At 36.9% G+C, this 22,256-nt stretch overlaps 1 protein-coding gene across 1 annotated transcript in view; it reads left to right on the plus strand.

Annotated features, from left to right (window-relative positions):
* The window catches only part of LOC136030598 (uncharacterized), a 118,187-nt gene that overhangs the window by 41,177 nt on the left and 54,754 nt on the right, over window positions 1–22,256 (plus strand). The window contains exon 5 of the mRNA XM_065709669.1: window positions 13,104–13,317. Coding sequence (XP_065565741.1) covers window positions 13,104–13,317 — 214 coding nt within the window. The remainder of the gene's footprint in view (window positions 1–13,103; window positions 13,318–22,256) is intronic.

Raw genomic sequence — 22,256 nt, forward strand, 5'->3', positions numbered from 1 at the left:
GTCAGATCTCGGCTAATATTCATGCTTACATTGTTTCTCGTTTTTCATTTTTTTTCGTATTGGATAAAAGATTGAAAAAAAAAAAAAACACATCCTTCTTTACTTTAATACAAGTAACAACATTAAAACTTAAAACAAACATTACGTTTAAAGTGTGGAATGAGGTTCCCACTCAACCAACCCTTTCCTAATTTCGCTAAAGTTTAACTTTTACTTTACGGGAAAACTTGCCAGAATGCAGTGAATATCCTGCGTTGATGTTTAAAAGCGTTTTATTTATCCAAACGTTTGGATTAAAACTTTAACCTATTTTGATTTGGTAGGAGGACAGCAACCTTTTCCCATCATAATAGCTTGGGACCCAACCAACAAAGTTCTAATATCACAGGCTTCAACGAGCTAAAGAAGGTTTAAGGATAATTAGTCAAGGACAGATTTGGTTGCTGAAAACTAATATAGGCGGGTGTAATGAAGATTTTGCGCACCAAAGGAGATATCACCTAACTTGCATAGTTGATGACGTCATCAGCTATATTTCCTGTTTTAATTTATATTTTCTGTTTGAACTAAGAATGTGAAACAGAATAAGGTAGCGAGAGAGAAAAGAAAAAATGATGAGCACAATAAGATCTAGCTTCCTATTTAAACATACCTAAGTGGTGGCCTCAGAAACTCCTGTACTTGCATTAGGGTTAGGTTCAAATGGGGAGGAACATTGCAATTGGGGCTGCATAGGAAGGTGACAACACCTTTGCAACTCCATCCGTTAGTGGTGTCCAAAATAAAAAAAAACTGCTTCAGAATTAGAGCTTTTGATAAAAAAAAAGAGAAAGAAAAGAATCTAAGAAAATTACCACAAATTACGCATATGTTATACTTCTTCATGCGAACTATCACACTTTTCGGCACAAGCACACAAAACATCACAAAATCTAGGAAGGCATTTACAGTTCTTGGTGCACTTTTTGCTACACTCTCAAAAGAGTTGTGAATATCCCGACGGAAGCAAGAAAGCGCTCGAAACAACAGGAACAATATCTTGTCCAGAAAATTGCCATCCATAATTCAAAGGGCTTTGCAGACATGGTATTGCCATCAGTGAGGCCTTCTGAATTGTAAGCTGATAGTAAGAACTCTTACAGTGTTCCATAAAGACCCCTTCTGTAGGAGGCAATGCTTTCAACTCCTTCTTACGAGGGTGCATGTGTACTCGTAAATCACTGAGGGAAACTGACTAGGATCCATCTCCATAAGCGCTAATTATCATACTTTCTGGTAACATCTTGGAAGGAGAACATACTGGCTTCTGTGAAAGTTTCATATCTCAACTTCTGTATTGTACACTGAATCTCCATGTACAGACCGCTCTTCTTGGCGGACGCTAAGAATGTTCGTTTTCCTTTGCAGAAAAAGTAATTCGTTGTGTCGGACCCCGAAATGCAGTGAATGAACGTCAGGGAGTTCAATATTTGCTTCTCTGTTCTCTGGGATGAAAAATCAACGGGGACATAATAATTTGAAAACCTCACGAAGAGTTGAGGCACAAGATTCTCCCCAGGAAAAAGGTTTAGGAGACGAGGGAATTAGTCCACTAGTATTAAAACTGTATCAATGTCATTAGCGCAAAGATTCTCCCTTTGAAAGCCGTTTCTGAAGCAAAAGGCAATGTGCCGAGCCATTCTCGTGTCCCCTTCCTCATGTGTGCTACGCAGAATCTCCTCGAAACTCAGTGAATCAACCTCATGGCTTAAACATACAGCTCTCATCCTGTCTTCAAATCCTACAGACAGCCATACACGCAAGGTGTCGATAGTACTTAAGCTGCTTATATATTTAAATCCATTTGCATCCCATGTTTCATAAATTGCTTTCATCAAATTTGCTTTGCTCTTTGTATTTGCAACAATCTTTGTCCAGTTTACAATTTTTGAGCTCGTCGAGAAGGACTATGCTGTTGAGCAGCATCCATGTAGCTGGTGACACTCACTACAGTCCTTCAGAAATATACTGCCTCCATTTGGATCAGTGTGACCAAATATTCCGTCATACCTGTCATCCACAATATGAATTTCACCTGCTGTTGCAGGCATCCCTTTCAACACGACTTTAAGCAACCGCATGTCATATATTTTGACGGTTTCATGTTCAGCTAGTTACTTTTGACGAAAAAGTGGCGTGAAGTGGACAACAAAGGCTTCACGCCAATACAAGCAACGTTCCACTTCAAAGTTTGGTTTTTCAGGCCATTCACGCAAGACACTGGCCTCTCTTAGAGAGTCTAGCACGTTAGACTTAACGCCACTTCGAAGCGGCAACATAGAATCCCTGAGCTCAAAAATTGAAGGAGCATATGAAACGAGCTCAAAGCTCAGATTATTTCTACGCTGTTTCAAGCCACTATCAGTGCTGGAATCTGTCCCACACAGGATTCTCTTCACTGCCATAAGCTCTAAAAAAAGCAATTTGTCCAACAGCATTCGTTTTTTCTCCCGATTTTCTTGAAGCCACATCCGTTGGGGTTACTTTAACTTTTGAAAAGGCTTTTCCATCTCCTTTGACATACTTGGCTACAGCTTCAAATCCTCGTTCCTCAGTTGCAAGTAAGGAGCTCGCAACCGATAGACAGGCCTGCTCATTGGTAATCACATTCATAAGAATGTCCTCTTGTAGTAAAGGGGTCTCTGTGATATTGCAATGCCGTTTTTACAAGCATCATCTGCTTTTTTATAAATTTGGGGCTATCTTCGCAATGCGGAGAATCAAGCTCTGAAGTTTCATTCATATTAATAAAGTCATACAAAGCAGACGAAACTGATGCAACAAAACGTAGGGGATTAATCCACTTAGCGACTGCTAGTTGGTTTGTTGTAACACCAACCACACTAGAATTTCTTTTCGAATCAAGATTTATGGTGGACTCAACAGTATGATCCGGTGGCACAGGGTTAAACGAGTCTGGTCGCCTTTTCACATTGAATAGACCACTCTAACATAACTCTTGCACTTCATCTGGCAGGCACCTTATCTCCAAGATGTACTGTATCAGACAGATTGCTTACTTGTGATGGCCTGCAGCTACATTGAATGGTAGCATTAACTTGGCACTTAGAAGGTGGTTAGTAACCAGTAGCCAGAGCGCCCACCATGATGGAACTGCCAGAAAAAAATATCATCTTCTTTTATTGCTTCCAAAACTTGTGATTTCGATTACTGTCACGAGAGCCTTCAAATTTCTCCAGCTATGAAGACAAAAGCTCTAGTTTCTTCTTGACTGCTTCAACAACACCAGCAAAATTGTAAAAAATTTTAGATCGCTGAAGAGTATATTGCTAAGCTCTTCAAGAATTCTTACACAACCATCATGTTCCTAACCTTCGCAAACATTCTCAAATGCTCCTCAATATAGTTGGATGATAGCTTCAAGCTTGATGACATGTACGAAAAAGGCACGGTAATACAGCTTTCCAGTCATAACTTTTCTAATCGTTCCTTCTAAAAGGATCCAAGACTTAAACACAATTTCTTCAAATCCACTGCACCCCATTATCAGACCAACAGCACCAAGATAGTTCATCTTCAGATGTAACCCTCCTAGCTTTCAAATCACATCCCGATACTTGTCGCGGTTCTGAAGTTGCAATGCTGATATAATCTCGCATATTGCTAAGTCGCAAGTCGCTACAGTGTAGGGTAATTGCAGAAACTGTGCAGTCCGTCGAAATGTTTAAACAGCGACTGACAACAACGACTGGGTTATTGGTTAGTTGGTGGCTAAGGTATTACTGGGAGGTAACCAACTTGAGTGTTTGGCAAAGTGGCTGATGAACTAAGTGCTGCACAGAACATTTTGAACCCAGGAGCAGTTTCAGAGTCACAGTCAATGTCAAAGAACTCTGTCGGTGCCGCTCTACACAGAACCCATGTAAAGTACAAGGGAAGAAGCGATATCTCACTCGACTCATAAATTGTCCTTTAACTAATATAGGAGCTCGTATCCTCTTCTTCAAGTAAGATCGTCCGAACTAATCAGGTGTCAAAGTAATTGACTGGGGAAGTGCAACATTTTGGGGCCATCTCAACGGAAGCTTGACCTGATCACTGGCATCTGCTGATGAGCGTGGCTGTTAACAATGCTAGTGGTGGAGTGACTGGACTTCCCATCTGATGTTTCTTCCTGTGAAAAAAAAAAATTGACGCAAAAGCAGTCAAATATTCTCATTCACTGAGCTCTTAGAGGTATTTCTCTGAAACGGTTGATATTTTTGCAACTCTATGATCCCCTCCCTCCTAAAAACTCATCTAGGCAACACCATGGATAGCAGCGAACGCTTGAATCTGTTTCGCCAGAGGCTCATTGTACGATAGCCAAGTAATGAAAATACTGCTTAAATGAAAGGAAAAACTGTAGAAATGAGAAAATTTGTCATTTTTTTTTAATGTCACTACTTTTTCTTGGTTACTCCCATTTTTCAAACCTTTAGGGGGATGTGGGCATGGCTTCCTTTGCCCCCTTCCCCTTACATATGCCACTGATAACAGATGACATGGTAACCATCACTTTATTTAACCTCCTGCAAATGATTACAATGTATTTCCAGGATGTTCAGCAAAATCTCCGAGTAAGAATGCCAGGGTGTTATGCAGAAGGAGTGGAACAACAGAGTTAGCTCTTTCGGAAAAGTTCTCTTTCGGTACAGTCTGTCTCAGCCCTGCAGTCTTAAGCCAAATTTTACATATTTTTTTTAGCCTCTTCATGACATAGTAAAAGCTCCGCCTGTCACTTGATTGATATGTGTTTTCTGGTGTTGTTTTTACGATTACAAAAGTCCTACTAGCTGATCTCGTATTTCTTCCTGATGAGCTCTCATCAGACGTGTCACTTTCTGACCCTTCTTCATTAGCTGATGGTCATCATCATAAACAACTACAGTGCTCAAAGACACCTCCGGAGTAAACTTTTTCACTTGCTTAGCAACTGTCCCAGGAGAGACAGCCTCTTTCAGGCAGAAGTAAGTTGGTCCAATCGTTTCTCTATATAGACAAAATGAACTACCAAAATAATGTCTCTTGTGCCTTCTTATTCACTGAAAGCCTGTTTCTTTTTTCTTTTCTTTTTTTTTGCTGTCCGGTTCAAACCCATGCTGAATAAACAGAACAGAAAACTTTTCATACACTTCACCAGTCGCCTATACTTTTCTGGCTCTTAAAGTAGGGCCAATCATGTGGTCGAATAAGGAGCTTAAAAGTCCACTTTTACCTCTTTTGGTTTTCTTAAAAGAAATCGCTGCAAACATTTATTGTGGTACTTAGACCCGCGGGCATCAAGATCAACATCCTTGCATCGATGATAGGCGTCTGGCTCTTCGGCAGAAAGCTCCTCTGTTTTGCTAACAATATTTAAAACTCACTTGTGGTTAAGAGAGACCTTAACATGTCATGTCTCCTCTTCTGGCTACCAGGTTTTACGCAAAACAAATAATGGAGTTTGTAATCAAAACAACCATTTTTACTAGATCTGGTATCTCTTCTTTTGTCACTGACACTACCTGGCTCCAGTTTTTCACATGGCAGTTCTCTTAAACGTTTTCTTCTGAAATGAGGGATGCCATTTCGGTTAGTTTAGAAAGAAAACTTTATTTCCCACTTCAGAAGAAAGTTGCTTAAATTCTAAGAAAAATGAAGTATTCTTTGTCTGAATCTTAGCTAGCCCTAAAAAAGCATGAACTGTTTCAGACATCTTGCTCTGGCATAAAGTGCATAAAGCAAAATCAAGTCTTTTTCTTCTCTTAGGACTTGAAACAAATTTCAGTCTTCTCCTGACAATAGCCTCCGTCTGAAAAAATATATAAAACTTTTAGAGCAACAAATCGCGAACACTTGGGTAGAGACAGCAGAAAGCTGTCGAAAAGGAGAAGCAAAAAAAAGAGGGAAGAAGATGTGACAAAAAAAAGCACAGCTAAAGATTAATTAATGTCCAATTAAAATTGGACATTGGACAAAATTGGTTTAGAATTAATGTCCAATTAAAATTCAAGCCAATATTATAACAGGATTCTTATTTACAGATAATTATTATAGAAAACTAGCTGTTGGGGTGGCGCTTCGCGCCACCCCAACACCTAGTTGGTGGGGGCACTTCGCCCCCCCCCTTGCGCGTAAGTTGTTACGTGCCATATTAGTTACGCGTCATTGTAGTTGTGTCCCTGTGTCCCACCTGTGAATATATATATATATATATATATATATATATATATATATATATATATATATATATATATATATATATATATATATATATATATATGTATATATATATATATATATATATATATATATATATATATATATATATATATATATATGTATATATATATATATATATATATATATATATATATATATATATATATATATATCTTTTTAACTACGTAAAACTTACGAATATACAACATTCTTCGCTGTCCCATTGTCTGTGCACATAAATAGATTGTCAGGTTTACCGACTCTTGAACATACAACATACAATTGTCCATGGGAAAACCAATCCATATTAGGATCTAATACCTCATTATTCTAATGATTGCCCTTGAGATTTGTTGATGGTGATTGCTAATCAAACATTCCCTGTGTCCCCGTCATCCTTTATATATCCCCCTGTGCCCCCCCGGCGTCCCCGTTGTAGTTGTATCCCTGTGTCCCGGTCGTTATTTATATTCCCTGTGTCCCGGTCGTCATTTATATTCCCTGTGTCCCGGTCGTTATTTGTGTCCCGGTGTCCCGGTCTGTAATTTATCTTTGAGTGTCCTGGTCGTCATTTATATTCCCTGTGTCCCGGTCGTCATTTGTGTCTCGGTGTCCCGGTCTGTAATGTCATCTTATAATGACCTCATATACAAACCCTTATATACTTATAATGACGCCATATGCAAACCCACAAACAAACAAACTTGCATACATACAAATTATTTTTATATATACAGATATAGTTTCTTTTGTAGTTTTTCTTTTTTAGTTTTTCTTTTTTTATATTTTTTTCTTTTTAGTTTTTTGCCTTTTTTAAGTTTTTCCTTTTTTTAAAGTTTTTTCTTTTTAGGTTTTTTCATTTTTAGCTTTTTTCGCGCCATATTAGTTACGCGCCATTGTGGTTGTGTCCTCCGGTCGTCATTTATATATCCCCCCTGTGCCCCCCGGCGTCCCCGTTGTAGTTGTGTCCCTGTGTCCCGGTCGTCATTTATATTCCCTGTGTCCCGGTCGTTAGTTGTGTCCCGGTGTCCCAGTCTTTAATTTCTCTTTGAGTGTCCTGGTTGTCATTTATATTCCCGGTATCTCGGTCGTCATTTGTGTCTCGGTGTCCCGGTCTGTAATTTCATCAGTCGACAAACATGACGTCAGTCGACAAACAACTTCATGACGGAATAATGCTCAATCCTTATAATGACGTCAGTCGACAAACATGACGTCAGTCGACACACAAACATGACGTCAGTAGACAGACACACAGACAAACGACTTATTTTTATATATATAGAAGGAAATAAAATGAAATTGAAAAATATATTTCAGTTTTTAAAAACTAATTTTGCCAAATAAATTATGCCTAATTGGAATGTACTAGGGACATTTTCCACAACCAGGTATGTAATCAGCAAAAAATTGTCCTGTTTTCCCCTTGATGATTGATACTTTAAACGAAAACAAAGCATTAATTAGCTTTTAAATTTCCAAAATTGTTTAGTTTATTTTCTTTAAAGCAGTCCATTTGAACATTTATTTATCTTATAAGATAATCAATTGGTTGATCCATTAGCAAGACCATTCAGATAGAAATTGGAAAATAAAATTAAATCTTCCCAATTTACCTTGGATTTTAAAAATTAGTGAGTTTAATAAACTCTTTGGGGCTTGATTTATTCACTACCGAAAAAAAAACATGTCCCAAAGTCTCAGTAAGATTCTAGTCTAAGGGCTTCTTTTTACTTTGGGAAGTTGTTGAGTTAGGTGAATGGAACTTACAGAAATAAATGAATGGCCAAAAATTTGCCTTGAGAAGGGACTACCAAGATATCCTGTCTACCCTTTTCTTTTTTCTCGGGTCTAGAAGATTGTATATATGACAGGTATGACAAAACCTATCTGAATTCCGATAAAACCCTTTTACCTTTATTTTGAGCTTTCACTGTTTTTTTTTCTTAAATTAAATTTGTGCTATTTCTGTAGAATTTTAAGCAATATTGGAGGTTTTATCCTAAATTTAAGAAATAGACTTACAGATCTTTAAATTTAAAGCCTTACAAATTGGGATTGAGCAAAAGTGCAAGGCTAAAACAAATTTCTTGCGCCTCTTTTGAGCAGAATTTTTATTTTGCGAAGGTCCGTGTCCACTAGATGGGGGAAAAATGAAGGCAGGTGATTCAAAATATCTTCCAGGGAGATCATTGACATTCCAAAGCATTCCTCAGAGTTTTGTTCACCCAACTCAACAATAATATATTCCTAGATAGCAAAAAGACCCCAAACTATGATTTTATCGAAAGGCTTTTACCAAAGATCAGACTTTCTGGGTCAAGTTAAAATAAAAACAATAAAATCCTTATTAGCCCTAGGGTACACGCAAAAATTGGATCATTTTGAGGGTCTATTGTTCAAATTGACTTTATTTTACATTATAAATGCCTTTTGATGAGAAATAACCTCTTTCAATAGTAGTCAAGTGAAATTAAATCTATGCAGCATGTTGACTTTGGTAGCCTATATAGCGTAGCCTAGGATTAAATGCTTTGGGAAAAATAAACATTGTTCTCTTACTTTTTTCTATTGTGAATATAGTAGGGTAGCATAGTTTTTACACTACATAGTGTAGTAGCATAGTTTTTTCCATGCTACTGCATAATCACCAGTTTTGCTGCATGGGGTAAATATAGCCTATAGGCCTACAGGCCTATATGTAGGTTTGGTAATTTTGAGGGGTCGCCCTTATTCTTTTTTATTGACAATCAACAGTTCACTCATGTTACCCAATAAAGCAAAAAAAAAATGTTAAATAGCTTAGGACTGGGCTATGTTATGGGCAACAACTACTAGCGCATAGTACAAAACATTTAAAGGAAAAATTGAATGTAGCATTTATCTTATTAGCCCTATAGTGTTTCTGTAACTAGAGACCATACACAAGCTTTAAAAAAACAAAACTACCTATGACTACTATTTATTGTCCTAGGCTGTCTCAGATGCCCAAAGTATGTCCTTGTTATCATTATACCAGTACTGGAGAAGTCTAACAGTTAATGAAACATTCAGAACCAAGCCCTTGGCCTAAAAAAGCTAGCTATCTTTGATGCACTTACAAGGAAAATTTTTAATATATACTCAAATGATATAGATATCATATAAAATTAATTCTTTGAACTTCTTGAGTAATAATAAATATACATCTTGTCTGTGATAGTCAGTTCTTTGTTGGCTTTAAAATTTATATAAATCTTCGATTATCAACAAATTGACGGTACTGACAGTCATGGAATGAGATTGCATTGCTAGGTAGCGTTTTCGTAAAATTTCTGCTAGGTGCTTAAGTGTAGCGCAAAGAGGTTGTCCGAGCGTTGAAAGATCTGAATCACATCGGAGGAGTTCGGGTGGGGGGAGGGGATAGAAATTGCAAAGATACTTAGTATTGCACAGAGTATAGCTTTTTCACGCAAATATCGATCAGCTAAAGAACGCGTGAATTATTAATGCTTGCAAGTGCAAATTAGGGCAAAGTAAACGTTAAAAGTACAGTGGAAAGGTAATACTCCCCCTCCACTCTTGAAATCCCTCCTTTGTGGATTTGGATCTAAAATGGCACTCCTGGAGAAATATTCTACCAGACAAAATGCTCCAAAAAGCTCCCCAGAATAAAAATATACCCTATCTTTGTTTGTTCCCTAGTTCCGCAAATACGCCCTCTTTGCCTTTGGCGCAAGGAATTTTGAATGCGCCACCAGATATTCATTTTCAGTGCTTGTTTCTGCCCTAGATTCCGTATTCAAACCTTCTCTAGCTCGCTGAAGTCTGGTAACTATTTTCTAGCAATCTTTCTTTATCGGGGGTCCTTGACTGTAATGGCAGCAATATAAATATATGCTCTTTCTAACAGTTTTTTTGTAACGAACTGTAAATAAGGAGCGTTGGAATCAATAGTAACTGAAACAAAGTCTTGATAACAAGGGAATTTTGATGCTTATATAAAATATACGAAATTCATGAAGTTCAATGTTACCCATCAAAAGTTAAGATCCTGAGAAAAATTTTTGAATTTTGAAAATTTTGAAATTTTTTTCAAAAATTTGCTGTTTTTGAAAAGGGGGGAAACGCCCCTAAAGAATCAAGTGGTATTAATGATAATAGCACCATCAGCATATCAGAGAACCTTACTGTGGAGGTTTCAAGCTCCTATGTATAAAATATCAAATTCTGAATATTTTTGCAGGAAGCAAGATCCCGGATGTGTCTTTATTTATTTGTGTTTTTTTTTTCAGGGATGATAGTGTCGAACCACTGGTCCTAGAAGACCGGGAGAGGGATAATTTGATCGGAAATCAAAAGTTCTATTGCCCTTTTTAAGTAACCAAAAATATTGTGAGAGCAGCTAGCCCCTTTCCCACGTCTCTTTTTCTCAAAGTTGTCTAATAAGAATTTTGAGATAGGTATTTTGTTCAACATGTTCGAAATATCTAAAACTATGTATTTGAGGATGATTTGACTCCCTAGAGCCCCCGGAAAAGGGCTGCAGGCTACGAAGTTTGCACATTGTTTATATATAATATTTGCTATTGGGGATCATACAGACATTTTCTTTTCAACTGAAAGTAAGGAGCAAACAAACAGAAATTATTCCGTATATGATGTGGGGCACCCCCTCCTCAATGCTTCTCTTTTGACGGTAAAGCTTTATTTTGGAACTTTAAAGCTTATTATTCTAATTAATTGGGTCATATGTTTCAGGAGTCATTCTTAAATAAATAGAACAAAAAGTCAAACTTTAGCGTTAAGAGCGAGGTATTGAAGAGGACCACTCTTGTCATATCTATATATATAAAAATAAGTTGTCTGTGTGTGGATCTGTGGATCTGTGGATCAGGTGACGTCATGTTTGTCCGCATATGACGTCTGAATTATTTCACACTAATACAAAAGAAGAAGAAAACTAAAAAAGGTAAAAACTACAAAAAAAACTAAAAAGAAAAAAAAACTAAAAAAGCTAAAAAACTAAAAAAAACTAAAAAAAGGTAAAAATCTAATAACTAAAAAAAAACTGAAAAAAATAAAAAAAGGCAAAAACTACAAAAAAAATAAAAACTAATAAAAAAACTAAAAAAGCTAAAAAACTAAAAAAACTAAAAAAAACTAAAAAAAGGTAAAAAACTAAAAAAAACTAAAAACTAATAAAAAAACTAAAAAAGCTAAAAAACTAAAAAAACTAAAAAAACTAAAAAAAGGTAAAAAACAAAAAAAACTAAAAACTAAAAAACAAAAAACTAAAAAAAAGGAAAAAACTGAAAAATAAGAGAAAAAGAAAACTAAAAAAATATTAATAAATATAAAAAAGTAAAAAATGGTAAAAACTACAAAAAAACTAAAAACTAATAAAAAAACTAAAAAATCTAAAAATCTAAATAAACTAAAAAAGAAAAAAAAGAAAAAAGGAAAAAAATAAAGGAGAAAAACAAAACTAAAAAACGAATGTATATACAGACCGGGACACCGGGATACAAATGACGACCGGGACACAGGGAATATAAATGACGACCGGGACACAGGGACACAACTACAATGGGGACGCCGGGGGGCACAGGGGGATATAAATGACGACCGGGACACCGGGACACAAGGAATATAAATGACGCCCGGGACACTCAAAGAGAAATCACAGACTGGAACACCGGGACACAAATGACGACCGGGACACAGGGAATATAAATGACGACCGGGACACAGGGACATAACTACAAAGGGGACGCCGGGGTGCACAGGGGGATATATAAATGACGATGGCGACTCAGGGAATGGTCGATTAGCAATCACCATCAACAAAGCTCAAGGGCAATCATTAGAATCATGAGGTATAGATCTGAATACGGATTGTTTTCCCATGGACCATTATATGTTGCATGTTCAAGAGTCGGTAAACCTGACAATCTATTTATATGCACAGACAATGGGACAGCAAAGAATGTTGTATATTCGCAAGTTTTACGTAGTTAAAAACATATATATATATATATATATATATATATATATATATATATATATATATATATATATATATATATATATATATATATATATATATATATATATATATATATATATATATATATATATACATATATATATATATATATATATATATATATATATATATATATATATATATATATATATATATATATTCACAGGTGGGACATAGGGACACAACTACAATGGCGCGTAACTAATATGGCGCGTAACGACTTACGCGCGCGGGGGGGCTTGGGGGGGGGTGCGAAGCGCCCCCACCAACTAGGTGTTGGGGTGGCGCGAAGCGCCACCCCAACAGCTAGTATTTGATAATTTCTGTTCGTTTTAAGTTCTAGTATTGTTCCTTACTTTAAGTTGATGAAACGCTTTTACGCAAATGCGAATGAAACAAATTGGATTAAAAACAAAATGACAAAAACCCCAATTCGAAGATTTACAGTTGGTATTCTTTCTGCACTGTTTGTTTCTATAATATTTTTTTTGTTGGTTTTTGTTCGTTTGCTCAAAATGTGAGAAAACGTTTCCCAAAAGTTTGATAGAAAAGCCGCACCACACTTGAAACAAGTGCAATATCCGTCAAAGTTAAAAGTATCTTGAGTTTAATTGATTGCTTCTTTACCCAGTGATCAGGTTTGTTAAGCCAGTTCAAGTTTAATAATATTCATTGACTGGGATTTATGGTTTTTGAAATGTTTCGGGTTTGACAATATCCACTTCTTGAGGATCGGGTTTCCTGATCCAATTTATCGGATGGTGACAGTATTGTTTTCCCTTTTGCTCTATATTATCGCCTCAGTTCTGCTAAAATATCACTGTTGTTTTAGCTTTTCCGCATCCTGAGCATGTTATCAGAGCTGATGGAATAAAAAATGTACAGTACATTAGTGATGGTGCAAAAGCTGTGTGCTTCAAGTTTCCTCAACCTCAGCCTGGTACAGACTTTGGATTTGCCAGGCTTCAGTTTATGTGTCGTAACTCTTGTCCCGGAGGCATAAACAGAAGGAGTACTGATTTGATTTTCATCCTGTCGAATTCCAAGTAAGGATTTCGTATTATTTGTCTTAGTTATTTATTTTGCTATTCCAAGTCATTCATACCTTAGTAGCAACATTTGCACTTTAGTTCAAAATCATTAGTAAATTGTAATTTTTTTTTCCTATTACTGAATTATAAACCAGTCAGTTTGCTCTTCGTGTAAAGCCAAGCCATTTAATATAATACTCGGACGATTTCCTTAAACTTAAAGAAATCAAAAAAAATTAATAGAAGCAAACGATTTAGTATAGCCTACCATTTTTACATAGCAAATTTTCTTTTAGTTGATTATTATTTTTAGTTGACGGAAGAGGATAAAATCTGAGCATAATTTATTTTACCCTAGCTTCAGACTGGTACGTTTTCACTTGAAAACATGTGTTTCTACGACCTATTGAAAAATTCATCCAATAAGTAGCCACTTTTCTGTGTCATTGACACATGTTTGGCAAGTTCAAGTTTTTTTGTTTCAACATTCACAAATAAATAAATAAAATACAACACTTTCGCGCGGGGTAAAACCTATGATGGTTTGTATTCGCTCGAAAGTCCACATATCTACTTACCTGTAATAACAAATCCAATCTCTCTTGCTCATTAATACACATACTCTCCCTGCCCCCTTTCATTCCTCCCAATCCCTCTTTACCCCCTGCCCACGCTTACCTCCCTAGCCCCACCCTTATCTCCCTAGCTCCACCCTTACCTCCCGAACCCACCCTTTCTCCTCTAATCACCTTGCCATCCATAAAAAAATTCAACATTTATCCCCCAAAAAATAATCTTATAAATTCTTTTTAATGTGAGGTACGTGTTACGCCAACCCAATGCTCACTGGTAGTCCATTCCATACACTTGGACCCAGGTTTTTCATTGAGAATGTAGACCGGGTACCATGAGGTAAATCCACAACTATATCACTACTATGCCTTGTCCCATAATTATGCAGATCACTATTTGTTTGGTAAAAACTCTTAAAGACATCCGGGGCTAGGCCACTCATACATCGAAACGCAAATGCAGCAGCCTGGTAATCTCTTATCTGTCCGACATTAAGGAGCTTCAGCGACGTAAAGCAAGCACAGGTGTCATGCACATCCTGGACATATCTACCTATTGTTCTAACAGCTTTATTTTGTAGAATTTGTACTCTTCTATAGTTGGATAAGAAGTTGCTGCTCCATAGGAAGCAGCCGTAGGAGATATATGGATAAACCAACGAATAATATATAGTTAGAAGTATCCTCTGTGGAGGAAGTGCTGCAGACGCCGAAGTATGCCAACCCTACGGGCGATTCTTGATGAAATAGCGTCACTGTGACATCTCCATGACAGGTGGCAATCCAGATAAAAACCAAGATAGCGGAGATGATCAACTTGCTGAATTGGTTTACCACATAAAGTTACGAGTCCATGCACATCTAGTGGTGTACCAACTCTGCAGAACGCCATTAAAAATGTCTTGCGCACATTTACGCACAGTAGACTTAATAAGGTAAAGATCTCTAGCCTTTCCAGTGCAAGATTGGCTTTTCTCACCAGCTCCTCCACAGATGAGGCAAACACAGTTAAAACGGTATCATCACAAACGAGGTAAGACACACATCTTTCAGGTAAAAACGAATGAAATCAACATAGATAAGGTAAAAAAGTGGACCCAACACTGAACCTTGTGGTACTCCAGACATCACTGGAAATGCTGCTGAGTTCACATCACTCAAGACTACTTTGAAAGATCTTCCTGTGAGATTGCTTTCAAAGTATTTCGGGCACTTTCCGTGGACACCTAACAACTCCGCCCGACTTAGTAGCGTTTGAAAATCAACTGTATCGAATGCTTTGCGAATATCAATAAATATAGACAATGGTGTTTCACCTCTGTCTATACCACTATTCAGTGATCCCATAAGATGTTGCAGAGCATTCGTTGTCGAGTGCCCTTTGTGAAATCCGAATTGGGTCTCATTCAGTAAACTATTAGCCTGTAGGAAGCCATATTGACGATTATCAACCACTTTTTCTAGTAGTTTAGAAAACAATGGAAATAGAAATCGGTCTCCAATTCTCAATTTTCCTTTTAGAGCCACCTTTATGAAGTGGTATCACTTTCGCAACTTTCAGCTGATCAGGAAAACTGCCCTTTTCGAGTGACAGATTAATTATGAAGAGTAGGCACGGTAGTATATAATGCATTATTGCTTTAAACGCTCGAAGAGATAAACCGTCAACTCCAGCAGAACTTGATTTAAGAGATTTAACTATTTTAAGTAGTTCATCATGGGTACATGGATCAAACGCTAATTCAAAACTCTCACCTCTATTATCACATATGATATATTCTTCAACCTGTTGACATCTATTTTTTACACTATTTTGCACTTCACAACCAATATTAGAGAAAAGACTACCAAACCTATTTCCATTCTTATCTTCACGGGTGAAGCCCTCAGGTGGTACTTTATCTCCCCCCCCCCCCATTATCAGCATTCTCCTTTACTATTTGAAAACTTTATATCATAATATTCAGCCATAGCTTTGCGACGTAGTTATTCACTAAATTGCGTTGCTTTTTAAACAATTTAAACGAAGCATCACTTTTATCTTGTAGATATCCTTGATAAAGCTCAATCCTTCGATTTCTCTCTTCCAGTATTTCACTTGTTATCCATGACCTATCGGGTTCCTGTTTCTTCACTTTCATTATCTTAATGGGACATGCAGCATCATAAATAGGTAAAATAATAGTCATTAGATTATCAAGTGCTCTCGTAGGGGATTCTTCTTCAGAAAATACAGGTGTCCAATCGATGACACTATCTAAATTATCTAGGTAACTCGTAGTTTCCAAGAACATAGTCGCAGACTCTTTTCATTTATATCTCGATTATACGGTAGCCGAATATAATCACTCTCCCTCATAGGCTTTAGCTTAACACTCGTTATACGATCATTATCAGCAATACCTCTCGATAAATAATCCTGAAGACTAAAACGATCTTGATCAGACGTTACCATTTTTCACATAAGAAAAAACAAAAAGTAACACTTCAGTATAAACAGGAAAAAAAAAACAAAAAAAATGAAAAAAGAGGAAGAAGAGTAAACAGGGAAGACAGATAAATTGTGTGGATAAGAAATGATAATAATGAATCTAAATAATAAATTAAGCATAAATATGCGTAAAAAATGCGAAAAAGAATACCATTAAAAAAGAATAATAGAAAAGAAATAAAGAAGAATGGGAGAAAAACAATTTTGAAACACATAAAGCAAAAATACTATATAAGGTCATCAATAGACCAGATCCGCCTAATCGGAGCAGTATCGGTTTCTCGCATAAAAATACGGCCTTGATCGGACCACACAGTGCGAATCCCAAACTTATCTCTTGATGGGCTCAGAAGATCACGCTTTCGCTTAGTAAGATTCTCGGCAACAAACAATTCCGAGCCAATAAGCTGCTTCTTTACTTTAAATACATGGCGGGCCATTTCTTTTGATCGGAACTGAACGAGGACAGGGGCAGCTTTATCCGGTCTTTGAGCAATATTTGAACCAACACTAAATCGCTTCACACTAACTATGTCTGAAACGGCAATATTAGTTAGGCCCAACTTTACAAACAATACGTGTTTTATGGCATCACCAACACTTTGTGAAGAAATCTGTTTGACACCGTTGAATAGCACGGAATCATTTCTTCCTTCCTGCTCTATGTCATCTAGTTTCAGCTCAAGCTGATTAATACGGTTTTGTAGTAATTCAATCATCTGCATGCAGGTTTTCAGATGTTTTTCGATTAATTCAAATTTGGGCTGAAACTCAATGTGTACTGCATCATAAATTTCAGAAACCATCGTTTCAACCGGAAATTTAGCATGAATATTAGCTGTAGTTAGGGATGTCAAATCTTTAAGCTTTTCATCAATTTTTGTCTTGATTTCTTCAGCTAGATTTTACTTTGTAGCCGCAAGTTCATTCTCCGTAGCGGCCACTAAGCTACGGAGATTAGCGGTGGGATTCGAAAGCTGGCTATCCGTTACCGAATATTGCCCTTTTTTTTAGAAACTGTCGGTAAACATCAGGATAATTTTTTGGCTCGTCAAACGCATAATTTACACCCTTAGTTTTCTTTGTTGATGCTTCCTTCTCATTATCATTAAAACTAAGAAGATTAGCGACTGATACAAGCTGACGATCGTGTTTTTTGTCGTAGCAAAAAAAAAAAAAATTTGCAGTCTCCGGTATTCGTCGTCATTACCTCTAGGGTTCGAACTGGTCAGAGGGGATAGCCCGCAAATTTGGCTAGGAATAAACCACCGATTTTAATGTTCGAAGGATTCATGCCTTATAAATGAAAGATTATAAAGTGAAAGAAACTTATCTCTCAGTGAGGGCTGAGCCTCACTAATGTATCCAAGTGAACAATCAGTCCAAACTGTGCGAGGTCGGCCCCATGCATCTCGACACTAAACAGTGTAATTAACGCCCAGGCAAATTATATCCAATTTTCTCTACACACCACACTTGGCTATTGTATCTAATTTTCTCAATTTAAAACGCCAAAAATCTGATTGTGTGATAAATTCAAGTATCAGATTGCACAATTTCTGTAGTAACTGAATTAATTCATGGCTTAGGAATCAAGTTCAAACGATTCAAAAGTTCAAACAGGCGTAATCCCTTTGATAGCTAGCTCAATACTAAATGCTTCAATTATTGTTATTATAGGCGGACTTGCAAAACTGAGTCAAGGTTCTGGCAAAAAAGCCCATTATCTCAATTCATTGGTGTATAGAATTCATTAAATAAAGCAGATAAAGTGACAAAACGAAAACTACATTGATTTAGATTGAAACTGAAGCAATTATCACATGCGGGTCCAGATAGACTTCCAAGTCTAAATATGGATGTCTTGAAAGGGACGTGTTTAGGCTTGGAAATCTAGCCACACGTGTAAATGAGTGCCGCTTATATATACAGAGGATAACCAGCGTGACAAAAAACCTCCTGATAGACAAAAACTTAAATTTTAAATGCAGAATTTCAAACTGCAGAAACTAATCATATTCGGTTGGTTCAAACAAAAATAGAAAACGCGCCTGAATTGGGGCTGTCCCGACACAGATGTCTGGCTAGAAAAATTTCAAAGCATCAGAGTCTAGATGGACACCCTTAGCTTAGGAGAATTTTCACTGTTCATTTCCCAGGAGCTACCGCTTTTCCCAAAAAACCTGGTGGAGCGTGTTCTTTCCGAAAATTGCTAAAATTTAGTTTTCGTTCCGATTATTTGAATAAGCGATTTATTGGATTTTTTTTTTTCTATTTATAATTTGCTTCCTCGGATTCAAATTCCTATTTGTCTATGATCCTTAAATGTCATAGGTAGCGCTTTTGCCCTGCCTAAGCAAAGAATGAAGACGGCTCTCTGTGTTTGTTTTTTCAATTTTTTTTTTTCACCAAAGTAACTTTTATGGAAGGAGTTGTCTTAGAAACTACGGAAGGGGCTCATTCGATTGGAATTTGAAAATTCTAGTGCCCTGTTACCTCCCCGCCCCCCCACCTACCTACAGCGCATAGGGCGACGGCTATAAGTTTTGCAGTAACCTGGTGTCCAAAAAGGCCAAGAGAGTTCACTTAAAATTTTCAGGGAATATACTGGCAAGTGATAAAATAAATCAAAACACACTATGTGCATGTGGTTTGTCAAAACGATGTATCTCAGAAATATTTTAGCGTCTTGAGTTTGAACTTTCGGGGAATTATGAGAGGAATACTGCTACAACCACAGCTACTTTTACCGCTACTAAAACTACGATTTCTGTTTTGATTATTACCAAGGCTGAAGATGTTAAAGTGAAAATTTCAGGATACGTTGAGGAGAAAGTTGAACTAAATCAAAACACACTATGTGCATACAGATTGTCAAAAGGGGGCATCAGTAATATATTTGGAACGTCTTAAAGCATTAAGTTCAAGCTGCCAGGATAGGATGAGGGGAATACTCATTTGAGCTAAAGGTAATATGTCCATACTGCCACTATTACCACCACTAATAGAACTACTACCACTACTACTCTTGCTCTTACTACCATGACTGCTACTTCTACTAAGGCTTGGGGTATTAAGGCTAAAATTTTTGAGAAAATTTAGAGGGAAGTTGAATGTAATCAAAATACATTCTGCACATGCAGATTGTCAAAAGGGTATATCAGGAATATCATAGTAACGGCTTGGAGTATTAAGTTGAAACTTGCTGGGCTTGTTTTGGGGGATGCTGAGCTAACCAAAAGGTAATATTTGCATGCTACTACTACTACTGCAAAAACTAAAATTACCCAAGGGAAGATTTTGAGGGAATATTGGGAGGACGTCAAACTGAACTGAAACAACCCTATGTGCATGCAGGTTGTCAAAATGACATGTCAGTTTTTCTACGAGTATTTTGAAAAAAAGGATTGGGGCTATTTGCATACTGCTAATAAGGTTTCTACTACTTACACAATCATTGCTACTACTGAAGATATGGGTATTCAGTTGAAATTTTCAGGTATTATTTAGGGGTGTGTTGAACTAGATCAAAACATATAAGTTGTCTAAAGGGTGTATCAGGAATACATCAGGGCTGGTCTAGAAAATTAAATTGAAACTTTCAGGGTATGTTGAAGGGGATTTTGAACTAACCAAAACGCACTTTGTGTATACTACTACTACGTCTGCTACGATGTCTGCTACTTACCTGTTTAATGATGTTAAGGCAAAACTATTAGTGAATAGTTAGGAGGAGTTCTAACTAAATCTAAACACTATATGCATGCAGGTTATCAAAGGGGCACATAAGCAGTATCTTAGGAACAGCTTAGGGTATTAAGCCAAAACTCTCAGGGCATCTGGGGGCTGTTGAACTAACGGAAATACGGTATATACATTTTTAACCCGTAACCATTTTTTTATTTATATACATTTTTAATAATAATAATAATAACTGATTTTTAAATCGGTAGTAAACACAAGAGAAAAGCAGAGTACAAAGAAAAAGAACGACAAAACTCTACAAATAAATGAAAAGACGGATGAGCCCGTTGTGCGGCCCGGGCGTGCCAGGGGCTGTTGCAGCTTAACATGAAGTGGTTGAATCCCATTGGCCACATCACGTGCATTATAATTATTGATAAGTTTTTCGTTTCGAGTACGTAAACGCAAATAAAGAAGGAACTTGATATTGAAAGTAATACGAGCGCAAGTGCCTAACGTCCTTGTATTTTAGCTGACTAAAAGTACCAACAGAAAAAACCACAGCGTGATTGCAAAAAGCTGAATATAACTTAAATAAAGCTTTCCCGTTATCCAACCTTGATCATTTTTTAGAATCATCCTCAAGCTTATTAAACATACTCATAATGCTTGAACATACAGAAATACCAAGTCATTTCAAAGAACAAACAAAAAGAAGGGTGGAATCAGAACATTTAATAGGGATGACGATGCATGGGAGTTAAAACGTGAATACTTGCGCTTATCGGTATTTAAATTTAAACAATTTTGACTAAGTGTTACCAATACGAACGCTACCAACCGTTTTAGACACTGAAGACTTTGATCGGCTAATCAATTAAATGTCATCGTAAGCTAAATATGAAATATCAGACATTCCATTGTAATAAGTTGACCAAATCAAATTTAATGTGGAGTCTATACACATCTTAAGAATATGTCGGGGTAAAACTCCTCCTTTGGCACACGCGCACACCACTTCAAACAGAGGTGGGTTTTACTGGGTTTACTTTTAAGCCACAAGTGCGTGCGTTTATACCAGTACCTCTAAACAAAATAACAGAAATATTCACTCATTTGAATAAAGAGAAAATAAAGCCTGAGATGAATACCACTATCATATTCTGCAGAATCTTCAAAAACTTTGCTAGTGCCCAATGAGCATGAGCGCAGCCAATGCCCCTGTAGAAATCAAGCTGATTTTCGCCACTTTTTTTGCAACACAATTTAGTGAAGGTATAAGGACTCAAAAATATTACTTATTGTACATGATATAGTTACATATCAATATAAATTGCAGGAATTAGGGTCCTTCCTACGTTTCAAAAATGACGTTGCCTAACCAAAAAGAAAACTAGCAGGAACAATAGAAGACGCCTGCATGAGTGGAACTGGATCAGCCTTCAGGTTTTTTGTTGAAATGCTATCAATGTTGAAAGATTTTGATTTTAAATTTTGTTATAGCAATATTAACACACAATAACGTAACAGGAATAACATCGGCCTAAACAGGTTGCCAATGGAGAACTTTGTCTGATAGTTTCTTCAAGAACAAATTAACCTAATATTTTACTTTAGTAAAAATAATAGAATAATGAGAGACCCATTTGTCACCCAATTTTCCCATCTTTCTTTATTCACGCTAGACCGCCAGAGCCGGTTAGCATATGTCGGTTGAGTCGGTTGACCATATGTAATAAATGGGAAGTTACTACTAGCCGCTGTTAACAAATGTTCTTGAAGAAAAAAAAGTATCATAATTAAGCATAAAATTTTCAAGAATCATGCCCTTGTCTTTGGTGCTATTAATGTTATATGACTCTAGAGACTGATTTTGGAGGTTCATGATGTGCTAGAAACACTTTTTTTTTGCACAGTGACATCATGTACTTTCTGGCACTGTAGGCTACACACAAGTATGGTGTCCAGCGCAGCTTGCCCAAAAGGGGCTATGGGAGCAGGGTGATTCTTTTGTTGAGGTATTTTGGCTAGCGCAGCGACCACATCAAGGGATGAGACCGGGGCGATTCTCTATTAAATGGTCGGAAGAACTCCACTTATTACAACATATAGGGAGTCTTAAGAACCTGTTAATACGAATAATTTTGTGCCCAACTTTCGTGCCATCTCTTATTGCTAGCTTGAGCGAGCAAGCGTCAACAAAACTA

This window comes from Artemia franciscana, chromosome 1, assembly GCF_032884065.1.
Source record: "Artemia franciscana chromosome 1, ASM3288406v1, whole genome shotgun sequence".
Taxonomy (NCBI): Eukaryota; Metazoa; Arthropoda; class Branchiopoda; order Anostraca; family Artemiidae; genus Artemia; species Artemia franciscana.